Genomic DNA, 13716 nt, shown 5'->3' on the forward strand with positions numbered 1-13716 from the left:
AGATACTTGTCATCTCCCAAAGGCGGCCGTATGAGAAACAGAAGAGAAGCTAGAATTAGAGAGTGGCTACACAGAGGAGCACAGAAATAGCTGAGGGTGTGTAGGCCCAACTCCGACCACTGGCATGTACGAGGAAGCAGCCTCCATTCCACAGACTAGCAGATGGTTTAGAGACGATACATCCCACTGCGAGCGCCGGCCGGCCGGCCTTCCCCACCCTCGGCTATTCTGGGCCTCTCTGCCACTGTGGTGGCTTTCACTCAGCAACCACACAAATAAAGCCTGAGCAGGAAAAGCATGAGAACAGGAAGGTCTGGCGTGGAGCGGAGGAGATGTTTGTTCTGCACGGCTTCGTCTTTGTTGTTGTTGGTTTTACTTTTAATTATGACGTGTGAAAGCCACTTCAGAGCAGTAATGCTTCGCTGCACTGCAAAAACATAAAATCTTACCAAGTTTATTTGGTCCAGTGCAAATATGTTACTACACTTGAAATAAGAGAAAAGTAACTTTTCAGATTGTTGAGTCAATAATTCCTTAATATTGATGAAAAAATACAGTTTCCACTGGCAGATTATTTCTATTTATAACATTTTGCCACATTAGAAGGGAAATAATCTGCCAATGAAACCACAATGTTTTAAATTAATATTAAGGAATTACTCTCTTAAAACAAGCTTATATATTTTGCTGAAATGTAAGTTAGTTTTATTTTATTTCAAGTGAACTAAGATATTTGCTCTAAAAACTGGACTATAGCTCCTTGGTAAGATTTAGTGTTTTTGCAGTGTGAAGCAGAAACTGAAGTTTATTTAATGAGTTTCTGTGTTTGAGGAAACTTCAGTTCAAATGTTTGCTATTTGTGAAACTTTTCCTAAATTATTCTGTTTCCTTTTAATGAGGCCAAATACTCAGTTAACAACAATAATCTGCCTTAATCCCAAAAATATTATTGGTAAATTAGTGAGAGAAAAGTGATAATCTGTCCAGTATTGATGCCATCAATTGCTAAATTACTTTATTGCAGACTTTGTATTGTAATTTTATTGTTTATTTGACGGGGGCAGATAAAAGAAACACTATCTAATACCTGCATCACAGTGTTTGTAGCCTTGAAGGGCCTTTAATTAAATGAAAAGATCAACAGTTTTACAACAAAATGATTAAAAAGAGATATAAGACAATTAATTTAAAGTTACAGAGTTAAAACAATTAGAATATTTAAAAATTAGAACAGTTCTGGTTCATCTTTATATAATTTTAATGAATATTTAATGTCAGTTGAAGCATTATTCACCTCTCACAAAGATGAGTCAGACGTTTACATACGATACTATGCACAGAATATCATGATTTTTTTAAGCTTCTGATTGGTGGATTTTTAAATAACTGGTTCAACTGTTTAGGGTTACATCAGCTACATGAGCAAAAAATAAAATAAACAAATATTATTATTATTATTAAAAAATATCAAATATGTTTTTCAAACTTTTCCATAAAGGAGAAGTAATACAGGTTATAGTGGAACCATCAAATTTTATAGAATTATTTTAAAAAAGGAAAAAAATGACCACACACAAAAACTATTCATTATAATAGATACGTTTGAGAAACTTCTATGGCAAACATTTATTTAAATTAATCAATCAATCATATTTATTTTTTAGCACATTTCAGCACTAACGCAGTTCATGAGTAAATATATATATATAAACTCAGTTCTTTATGATTATAGTCACAGTTTACTAAAAACCACAATACAGTTCTATGTCAGTCCTAAAACTTTAGTCTGTTTTAATAATAATAATAATAATAATACATTTTATTTGTAACACACCTTACATTTCAAAGAAATCTCAAAGTGCTAATGTCAGATGTTGAGTTAATATTTTATAGTGTATGTAAATATCTGGTTTCAATTATATTTTCTACAACGGCCCAAACTTTAATGTCTCCAGCATTTGAATGTAGAAGAATCCAAAGTTTAATTAGAGTTTAAAATGGGGAGAAAATCTTGATCAGAACCAAAAGACCCTGCAGCCTTTCAGCCTGTTTCTCTGCACCTGCATCCACTGTTTTATTTAAAAATCTCTTCTATGAAACTTTGCATTTCCATTTGAATACCAAATCCCAAATCCGGGTCGAGACGCAGCCGCACCCAAATCCAGCAGCTTTCATGTGTTTCCTCATAACGATTCAAATGATGAAGGTTTAAAACACAGTGGATGCAGTGAATTCTTGTTCTCCTGTTTATTATTACATTAAAATGAAAGTAAAAAGTACTTTGTGTTGTATTTTAAACTTTCAACTTGAAGAAGATTGTAATTTTTCTATAAAAATCTCGGCCTTGTGGATCAGCTGTGGTGGATCAAATTAGTCTTGAATTGTGGTCGGGAGCCTCAGAATCATTTCAGGAACAAAATGGCCGCCAGGCTGAACTTTGGACCTTCTGTTGGCGTTGGATAACAGAATGACTCTAAAAATACCAAATGCCAAAACTTTTACATCAGAATTCATCCAATGGGAGAACATATTTATTCACTGTCCATTGAAGAAAAAAAATGTTTTACTTCATTTAAAAATCTAAAAATAGATCTAAAACCTAAAAATAGTAACACAACAAAAAAACTATCAAAAAAGTGATCGTTTTTTATTATTATTTTTTAAGATTTTGTAACTTTTGTCGCTTTAAACAAGTTTTGTTTAGCTGGTATAAATGTGAAAAAATCTAAAAATAGGTTTTAAACCTAAAAATAGTAGATAATTGTCAAAATTATTATTAATTTTATTTATTTTTAAAGATCTTGTAAGTTTTGTAACTTTACTGGTTTTGTTTAGCTGGTTTAAAACCTTAAAATAGTAGGTAATATTGAAAAATCTTTTTTAAGGATTTTGTAACCTTTGTGGTTTTAAATTTGTTTTATTTTCTGGACTAAATGTGAAAAATCTAAAAATAGGTTCAGTTTGAGTGACAAGTTTCTACTTTAAGGCTAACTAAGGTTTCACAACAAACAAGTTACACAGAACAGCTTTAGCTGGAGACTTAAAGACTTCTGCTGACATTAAAATCATTCAGTTGTGTGTTTTTTCAGACATGACTCAGGCTGTTGTCTTATTATGGCGCTCACAGGTGCATGCTGGGTAATGTTGTCTGCATAATGTGCAGACTGTGTTTATCTTAATCTTTTTATTCCAGTCTGAACCGCGCAGATGTTGCGTCTCATTCAGTCCAGACTGCTGATGAAACTCATCATTTCCACCAAAGTGAAGACTCAGCACCGGAGGAGCAACATGTCTGCCTCTAAACTAGCGTCATAATCCCAACACTCACTCTGACTGCGCCACCTGCTGGACAACAGCTGCCCGACAACAGAAAGGAATGCAGCCGGTCCGTCTTTTTTATGGCTGTATGTGGAAATCCTTGGAGAATGTAAATGTAAATTGTTTACTGTTTAGACAAAACGTTTTGTTGATAGCTTTAAGGATCTCTTAGATGAGTGCAGGAGGTTTTTGTGTTTCCTACTGAACTCTGGGTGAAGTACAGAAGGGCAGATCAAGGCCGGGGATGTGTTGATGTTACATCTGAAAGGATTTTTCTAACAACTAAAATATTATTTAAACTGAAAAAATCACATCCGGATGTGGCTCAAGGTTCAGTAAATACACGTTTGTGTGGAGCTTTTCTGACTTTGTGATGTTTTAAAGACAGAATAGGAAGGAAGAGATTAAACCCAGAGTGGTTCTCTGATGCAATCTCACTTTTTCTGGACTTTTATAAGTCCTGAACATCAGAGGAGAACCCAAAGGTTTTACTCAAGTAAGAACAGCACAAATTCCACTTCTTTTTACTCAAGTAAAAGTAAAAAGTAGCTTGTCTACTAAAAAGGTAAAAAGGTGACTCAAGTACAGCGTAACTGATCAAAACACTATTATGTTCATCAGATGGACCAAAATATAAAGCTATGTGTTATTTATAGACAAAATAAGCTGAATTTTGGGAAAAAAGCTGAATTTTGGTAAAATCCAGATTGCTGCTGCTTGTGTTCTCACTAAAACCAGGAAGATAGAGCCCATCACCCAGTTCTAAAGTCCTTCCACTGAGAGAAAAGACTTCAACATACTGCTGTTAGTTTATAAATCACTGAACGGCTTAAAGATCTGCTGTTGTATAAAACTTACAGACCTCTTAGGTTTTCTGGTTCTGGTTCTGCTCTACATCCCCAGAACCAGAACTAAACATGTGGTGCATAGCATAGCTTGTATCTTATGCAGATTTTAGTTTTCTTCCTGCTCATCTGTGACTGAAATTGACTCTGTTTCATAAGGATGTGACGGCTGTAACTGCTATTGCTACTGTTGCTGCTGCTGCTTCTCTTGCTGCCGTTGCCATTGCTGCTGCTGCCTCTGTGTGGCGTCCGGCTGAGAGAAGCCTGTCGACCGTATCAGCTCATCTTTGACCCCAGAGGAGTGAGGCTGTGCTGCCTTATCAGCGTATCTGCAGGGCCAGCCACAGGTTTGTCTTTATTTGAGTTTTTTTTTGTGTGCTGCCATGCCTCTGGGTTTCAGGTGGGCTTTTTGTTCCTGAATGCAGGCTGTGGGCAGGGAGAACAATGCTGCGTTCAGAGAGCGAGGCAGAAACCGCACGTAGCAGTCCCAGCATCATTATGTAAGGAAACTCCCGTCACCTCCCTGCCTTCATTCTTCTCTCTGCAGCTAAAAATGTAGTTTGTTTACATCTGCCAAAATAAATAAACACAATTAAAAATACCTGTCTGAAATACGGTAACTGTTGGGTGTTTGAATTTCTCCCACACGTACATACGAGATAAAAATAGCAGAAGGAAAAAATACAAAACTTTTGAATAAACATGTTGATTTTCATGGCAATAAAGTCAAACAAACTGAGTAAAGAATAGTTCAACAGCTAATCCATAAAAAACCTTATATTTATTTGTTTAATTAATTCATTTATCTATTTTATTTGCCCATTTTTAATCTAGTTATTTAGTTATCTATTTAATTATTTATTTTTCCTTAACATCCTAGGTATTTCTGTTTCCTCTCTTCTTTTATTTTTATTGAGATATATTTATTAATTACTATTTTATTCAGTTATTTGACTTGCCTTCCAGAGTTGCTTTTTATTTAAAACTTTGTTGCACTTTTGGAAACTGCAGCTCAGAGGAGGAGCTTCATCGTCGAAGGCGGGGCTAAGTCCACTCAGGCGTTTTGCACAGCTGATTGGTTGCCATGGAGATTAAAGGATTTCTTAAACATGCATGGAAAAAATCAAAGCAACACTCCAGGTTTGGTTTTGATGTAGGAAAAATATTATAACATGATGTGAAGCTCAAAATAGTAAATTTCACACAATACCTTGTCACATTTTTTAATTTTAATTTTCCCTAAATCACATCAACTCTCTGAACTTTCCTCCACATCAAATTGGACTTAAATCAGCCGCAGCAAGGACGGCTCGGTGCTCTGGCTACAGGTCCAAGGTTGCTGCGATAATGAATGTGTGGCAACATTTCAGGCCACAGTGCACATTAAACCAGAACTCATTGCAGAAACGTGCTCAAAGGAAAGACTGACGAGGTGAGTCACTGTTTCAGCTTCATACTGCAGAGTTAAACTCAGAACAACTAAACTGGATCATAAAATCATATATGTATATATTTAGACTTAAGTTTTAATCCAAGGCAGGAAGGGAGAGGTTCAGATATAGTTAAAGGTTTTTCTCTGTTGATCAACTTTGTGCTGTTGCTGTTGTGATGAACTTTGATCATCTGGTTTCTGATTAAACATGAATTGCTGCAATGCAAGGAAAGATAATACAAAAAATCAGGTTTAGTGTTTGATAGAAATCACGGGACAAATAATCTGACATGGGGTGGGGAAAAAGTCCAAAAAAGTGGAAGTAAAATAAAACTATCGATTAAAAGGTTCCCCATTTTTCTCCCGGTGAAAACTAACGTTTCTTGTGTTTCTTTTAAAGACCTCAAATTCAACCTTATAGAAATTCAGTTTTTTACTTTGAAACTCCTTATTTTAATTATTCAGCTCCAGTAAATCTTTTAATTAATTTAATTTTTACTTTTAGCTATTTATCTGTTTAAAAAATTGTTTTACTGTTGGTCTAATTAAATAATTCAGTTTATTATTTTGTTTTCTGATGTTTTATATTATTAGATTATTTTTTACTTTAACTTGAATTAATTCTTACATTTTTATTTTATTTAGCTAAATGTGTAAGCAAAGTGAAAGAGTTTCTGCAGTTTCTATGTGTTAAAATTCAGGTTTCTTACACAACAGTAATAGTTTGGAGATACCTCTTGTTGTGAAATTCCCGTTTTCATGAATAATAATTTATTTAAATACATCATGGGAAAATAAAACCACATTACCTGAAAAGACTAACATTTAAATGTGTATTTTACTTCTTAATTGTTGTCAAATGTGTTTATTTTGTTGGTACTAGACACCATCTACACAATTAGTTAGTCTATTGTTTTATTTTATTTCTCCTTAAACTAATTTGTTCAATTTTATTTCATTTTTGTAATTAATTGTATTATTTATATTTATTCAATTTTAATTAATTCAACTTATTCATTTCCTCTTATTTTTTTAGTTCATTATATTTTTTACTTTAACCTTCATTAATTTATCATATTATTATTTTATTTAATTTTCTTTTATTTAGCGTTTACCTGGAACCTTCTATTGTGACGCATAATTCCGCACGGAACGTTTTGATCGTTGCACCCGCGAGCTGTCAAGTCAACAGAAGTAGCTCCCATCGTACCAGTGAGGTAAGACGTGTCATAATGGAAACTTTCAGTTTTTGTTGTAAAACTCGCAGTTTCTGAGTGAAGATGTTGTTGTTGGGTCTAACTGGAAGGAAACCAGTATAAACTGGTTGTGTTAAGTTAAATGCCGCGTTTCAGTGCTAGCTTTGACTTTGCCATCGCTAATTAACGCACCTAGCTTGTTTTTACGATGTTAAGACTTTATGGAGTAAACTTATGACGCTTAAAGCAAAGTTCAGACGCCGCTTGAAATATTTATTTGAATATTTCGCAGCTCTCGTGTCAACGGAAGCTAACACCTCCTGGTTCATGACTAACATGGTGATCCAATTATCTCTGCTAACTGGCCAGACACAACAACAACACTCTGCAAACTGGGGACTACAGAGATTATTCAGCATGGTGTCGCGTTACGTTTAGACAAAGGTGTCGGAAAGTAGATAAAAATTCAGAAATATGGATCAGTACTGCTGGGGATTGATGGGAATTCATAACAGTATCTGGTTTAAACATACAGTAGCCAAAATAGTGAAAACATGATCATTTTAAGACATATTTTACCAACAATGTGACATTTATCAAACTGAGCAGAATAGAAATATCCTTTACTGTCCCACAGTAGGGAAATTCAGGTGCGAGAGCAGCAAGTCAAAAGGGGAAAAAAGATGATTTGGTTGTCTTTCTGTTGAAATGTTCCAGGATTTATGTCTCAGTAAAGGCTGAAAATGCACAAAAGTCCAATGTGCTCAAGTGATTTTAAAAAATATGTTACATACCGTAGTATTAATGTTTACGCTTTTCCTTCAAATGTGCTGTAATACAGACTGCTACAGGAGATTTTCCCTGCCAACAATCATTTGGATTAATATGAGTTACATCATTTAGTTTCCCTTTGGGATCAATACAGTGTTTTGAATTTTAATTTGAACTGAATTTGAATAAGGAATAAGTTAATTAGTCATGATCAATTCAAACCAGTGCGATATTTTCCATTTGCATGTTTATTTCTCTCTTTTCTCTTTCTTTCTACAAAAACCTGATGATAGATGATGTCTTCAGTCTGGTAATTTGGTCTCAACTACGACAATTTTGTTTACAGAGATTCCATAATTAATTTTATTTGTTGTTTCTGTTCTCTTGTTTATTTATTTTGGCTATTTAAAATGTCTTCCAGTTCCAGTGTTAAATGTTCATTAGAATTTAAGGTTTATTGAGAATCTTGAGAATGTCTTCCTGCATTATTATGTCATTGCCATTATATTACGTGAAAACTGTCTCAAAACAACAGTATTATCATTTATCGCACTTATTATCAGTTTTTTTTTATCATGACAGGCCTAGTTTTATGTAGGCTTTTGCTAAACCTGGTGTAAGTAGAGCTGTCACTATGACAAATGTTGCTGGACGATAAATTGTCACAGACGTTTTTGCAATAAACGATACAACTGTTGTTTTGAGACCATTTTCAACTAATGACATAATAATGCAAGAACAGATTCTCAAAAATAAGAAAAAAAATTACAATTCTAATGAATATTTAACACTGAAACTGAAGACATTTCAAATATTCAAAATAAACAAAACAACAGAAACAAATAAATTATAAAATTTCTGTAAACAAAATTGTCTTACCTGAGACCAAAGCACCAAACTGCAGACGTTCATCATCCAGTTCTTGGTGAAAAGAGACAAACCAGGAAGTAAGCAAATGGAAATTACTGAGTTCCTTTTGATCAAGCGATCAATTGATCTATTGATTATTGTGACATTCCTAGCAGCACCGTTTTTTCTAATTTTAGTAACAAGTTGTGTGTTTCCCTGCAGGATGGCTCAGACAGACAGCAAGGTTCTGGTTCTGGGAGCGCTGGCCGGAGTGGCTGGCATCAGCCTGGCCGTGGTGTGTTACCGCGGCTTAAGATCCAAGCGAAGAGTTTCCTGGCCGGGCTTCTACCAGAACCGCACCAACGACCCGGGATCCGGCCTGCTGCTGGTGGACGGCCCTGTTCTGCCCAGTGGTCAGGCCGAGGTGCTGGAGCGCCTGGAGGCCCTGATCCAGTGTGTGTCTGAGCTGAAGGAAGAGATGAAGGCACTGAAGACGGCGCTGCCCTCCCTCCCGGACCAAGTCAGGGAGGAGCTGAAGGGCCACAGCGAGGTGCGGCGAGTCAGCGCCCAGCACAGGACGGCAGCGACGAGGAGGAAAAGAACAGCGGGCGCCACCAGCAGCCCAGGCGGACAGAGCTCAGAGGACGCAGAGAGCGAGGGAGGGTGAGTGTGTCAGGGGAAAAATTATCCAAATATTAAAACATCTCTGCATGCAGTCATCCCCAAAAGATCCTAAAACTAAACACCTGGAATATCTGAAAATCAGCTAAAAGTAAGTCCAGATATAGAAGAAGTAAATGAAACAATAAATGAGAATAAGTAGCAATATAAGGAGCTTCTACACTGCAAAAACACAAAATTATTTTAGTATTTTTTTGTCTAGTTTGAGGTGCAAATATCTTCTCACACTTGAATAAGAGAAAACTAACTCAAAAGCAACTTTTCAGCAAACGATAGCAGCTTGTTGTGAGTCAATTAATCCTTAATATTGATTTAAAAAGTTTTAGTTCCACTGGCAGATTGACTTTCAACAGGTCCTGTGCCGTTACCTAGCAACGCCAGCCAAGCCCAGCCCGTCGCCTAGCAACCCAGTTCTAGTTCCACTGGCAGATTATTTCACCTGCAGCACTGGGAAACAATTCTTGCTATAAGTAAAATAATCTGCCAGTGAAATTAGAACTTCTCAGTGAGACGCTGGTAAAACGTTGTCAAAAGGTTAGTAGAGGAGCCATGTTGTTATGACCTCCTGACGCAGAGTTTCAGAAAGGACAGGAGTTTTTAAAGAGACAGCGGCCCAATTTCAAGGTGTCAAATTACAAGTGAAATTTCTTTCATGTCATATTTGACAAATACAGAAACTGAAGTTAACATTGTTACTTTATTTCACTATTAAATGGCAATATGTGCCTGGAAAACTCTTACTGCTGCTGTTTTAATGTTGCTGAAGAAACGCAACCCATTGAAAAAAATAACTAATTTTATTTTACATACTATGACATAATAACAATAACCTGCACTTTACCATGTTTTAAATGATTCAAATAATATGAACAAAAACACACAACAGATCTAACATTGTCCCATTTTTTTTAAGTTGGAACAAAACAAAGAAAAAAACCATTACATCTTGTTATTCAGTAGTTTATAGACCCATTTTAACACCAGTGGTCCTTTTTTGACTTTATCAGTCGCTAACATCTTTGTGGAGAAATTATGGCCACTTTTCCCCAACATTATATTGAGGTTTACACACATTTATTGTTGCTTGACTTTACTGTCAGTACATTTTATTTATTGTTAGTTTTGTCAGTTCCAAGTTATTTCAGTGACCATTAGCAGTTTTCTCCATGTGTATGAATCTGAATATAATGCTCATCTTAACTTTGTTAAAATAAATTATCAGTACTTTGGCCACTTAATTACAGCAAACTCCAGAACTTAAAACATAAACAATGAGACTAGCTAACTCGCCGTGTCCAATTATGGAGGAAATTATAGCTTCTGTTGGTTATTTCCCCTTTTTAATTCAGTATAGAGGTAATTGGATTTTCATCCCCACCTGTGGAACCAGTTTGATCGTTTTATGTTTCAAATTAGCCACATTAGCCTAAGGTGCTGGATAGAAATGGCAGAATAATCAAGCAGCTTCTTCAACCTTTAACCCACTCCAGCCTCTGATAGGGTAAACAGCAGATGCGTTTCTGTTTCCCTTTTAAAATGTTCAACTTATGAAAACAAACACTAGCAGCAAAATGACAGAGATTAATCCAAGGTCTGGAGGCAGGATTGGAGTTTCTCTTGTGCTTTACTCGATTCATTTATCACAAACTGCACGACTGAGAAACACAGTTTTTCTCATAAACAGCGATATCTCTGCTTTGATGAAAACAGAAATTTGCTAATTATCTTATGAATTTCTTGCGTGACATCATGCGTGGAGGGCAAAGAGCTGCTTTTTATATTAATCCCATAAAATTGTATTTAATCTTCATGGTTTAGGTTTTTTCCAGCAGCGGGGATTCTGCTGCGGTTCCTTCTGTTTTTTTCTTGTCAGAATTTTTTTCCATTTTTAGTTTAAAGAGAGAAGCAATTTTATAAATTTGACTGGCAACCAATCAGAAAACCGAATATGAAAATTTAGATTTCCGCCTCTGAGGAACATTAGAGGCTATTTCTATCTTCTATCTCCATTTAAAATAAGTTATTTTAACTTATATTTTAATAGTAATGACTGAAAAACAGGTTACCTTTGTAAAAAATAAAAATTTACTTTGAAATTTAATTTTTCTTTCTCACCTTCACTTCAGCTGTCTGAAAATCATTGGGCTAAACTATCGAAAGTATCATGAATTGTGTTTTAGATGCTAAAGTGACACTTAGCCAGTTGAACCAAAGCTCAAGTCAGACATAAATAATATTGATCAAAAGGTCAAAGGTCACAGAGGGATGGAAGAACTGATGAGAAACAGGGGGATGAAGAAAATAGACAGATATTGTTGCAATAATTTTTTAGTATGATGCAACTCTAGTCATGTATGGAATCAAATAAAATGAAAAAATACAGTTGGCATTCATTAAATTTGTTTTTTGAATAAGAAATAATTATTTTATTACCTAAATGCAGCAACATGGGATTCCTTTAGTGAACACTTGGTCATTTGTAGTTAAAAAAAAATCTTTTATTCTTGACTCAACATCAGTACAGTGTAGGATTGATCTGATTATTATTATTTTAGATTATTTGATGAATAATTGGACAGCAAAAGGTGATTAGTAGGATTTTTTTTAAGAATTTGAATTAGGTGATGCTTACACTATTCCATTTAAGGAGTTCTGGGTAGAAGACAAAGTTTTTTTTTATCTTAAATGAAAAATTTATGTACAGTTAGTTGCTGCTCTGAAGGTGTTGTTCTTTTAGCAAATAGCCTTTTTCACAGTCTGTTTACTCCAATTGCTAAATTAATTGATTATTATTTTAACAATAGATTAATTGTTTTGGCCCTACATATTATGATTGCCAGTAACACAAAAGTAGTAATAATAATAGTAGTAGCCAAATTTGTATAATTTTTGAATAGCAGATGAGGGGCTGCACAAAATCAGTCAAAGGGCCACAAGTGGCCCCCAGGCCTCACTTTGGACACCCCTGGCTTACATCTCTACCTCAGTAAATGTTGCGTAACCCGACTGAAGCCGGGCGTCGCCCAAAGCCTGCAAGCTCATTTAGTTTCAGGTCATGCATGTTTGTTGGAAGTGGGATCCAGACGGCTGATTGGTGGATAACAGATACACATCACACGGCGCGTCTTTCATAACATTTCAGCTCGGCCGGCCTGCTATGTTACAACCAGCCATGCTGGCAGATCTGGCAGATCAGATGCGATGTGGTTCGCTGGTGTCTGCTTACAGCCGGCAGCCACATCAGATGCTTTTAATTACAGCTCAGGTTTAGAAGAAATCACCAAACGCACACACCTCTCATAATTAAAAAACCCTCCTTACCGCTCTGTTATTTCTACAGACAGTGTAGGTGTGTGTGTGTGTGTGTGTCTGTATGTGGTGACGAAAGTTCAGCGTGTTCTATTCGCCTACCGGATCGAACCGACGTCTCTAATTCTCTGCATGCTCAGGGTCTGCTCACACTGCAAAAACACAAAACATAACCAAGCATTTCTGGTCCAGGTTCAAATGAAAATATCTCAGTTCACTTTAAATAAGACTAAACTAACTTTCAAGTAACTTCTCAGCAACAAATATGAGCTTGTTTTAAGTAAATAATTCCTTAATGTTGATTTAAAAAGTTCTAGTTCCACTGGCAGATTATTTCACTTATAACATGGGAAAATGTCTTGAAATAATCTGTGTAACTAGTACTTTTTAATCAATCAATCAATCAGTCAGTCAGTCCTATTTTAGTACACTTAAAATAGTTCCAGCTTATTTTAAGTGTACTAAAATATTTGCACTAAAAACTAGACTAAAATTGGTTGGTAATGTTTTGTGTTTTTGCAGTGCAGTTGGTTGGGAAGTGAAATATCTCAACACTGTATCTAAAGCTGTCATAACAATAGATTCTTCTGGAAGGTAAATTGTTCCAGAACTTATTGTGATAAACGATATTATTGTTGTTTTAAGTACTATAATGGTAATGGCATAATAGTGCAAGGACACATTCTCAAGGATCAATAAACTTTGGGTTTGAGTCTGGAAGATATCCAAAATAAATAAACAAATAACATGAATTATGAAGTCTCTGTAAACAAAATTGACCTTTAAAAAATGTCCTGTTGAGTCCAAAGCAGTAGATTCAAGGCTTTAATAATTCAGTTTTAGCAAAAAGAAGAAGAGGAGAAAAACGATAAATAATGCAAATACAAATGATTGAGCTCATTTTAATTTATCATGTAATTAATTGATTTATTGCTTATTGAGACAGTTTTTTAAATTATCACAACTATGATTTTATTTAATTTCCCTTTAGATTCAATAAAATATTTTTGAATTTGAACCCAAAGAAAAAAGATATTAATACTTTTTGATTGTTTTTTCAGTGTGTTTATTTCACTTGTAACAAAAATTGTTTCCTGTGTTATAAGTGAAATGATCTGCCAGTGGAACTAGAACTGGGTTGCTAGGCGACGGGCTGTGCTTGGCTGGCGTTGCTAGGTAACGATTGTAAAATAATTTGCCAGTGGAACTTTTTTATTAATATTAAGAAATCATTTACTTAAAACAAGTTCATATTTCTTGCTGAAAGGTTACTCATAAGTTAGTTTTATCTTATTTAAAGTGTGCTAAAATGTTT

General features: G+C 35.1%; 1 protein-coding gene across 1 annotated transcript in view; it reads left to right on the forward strand.

Moving 5' to 3' along the window:
• Positions 1 to 5439: 5439 nt before the first annotated feature.
• rmdn2 (regulator of microtubule dynamics 2) overlaps positions 5440 to 13716 on the forward strand; it is a 36734-nt gene continuing 28457 nt past the window's right edge. The window contains exons 1-3 of the mRNA XM_028007927.1: positions 5440 to 5595; positions 6704 to 6812; positions 8634 to 9074. Coding sequence (XP_027863728.1) covers positions 8635 to 9074 — 440 coding nt within the window. The 5' untranslated portion in view covers positions 5440 to 5595; positions 6704 to 6812; position 8634. The remainder of the gene's footprint in view (positions 5596 to 6703; positions 6813 to 8633; positions 9075 to 13716) is intronic.

This window comes from Xiphophorus couchianus, chromosome 22 (assembly GCF_001444195.1).
Source record: "Xiphophorus couchianus chromosome 22, X_couchianus-1.0, whole genome shotgun sequence".
NCBI classification, from domain to species: Eukaryota; Metazoa; Chordata; class Actinopteri; order Cyprinodontiformes; family Poeciliidae; genus Xiphophorus; species Xiphophorus couchianus.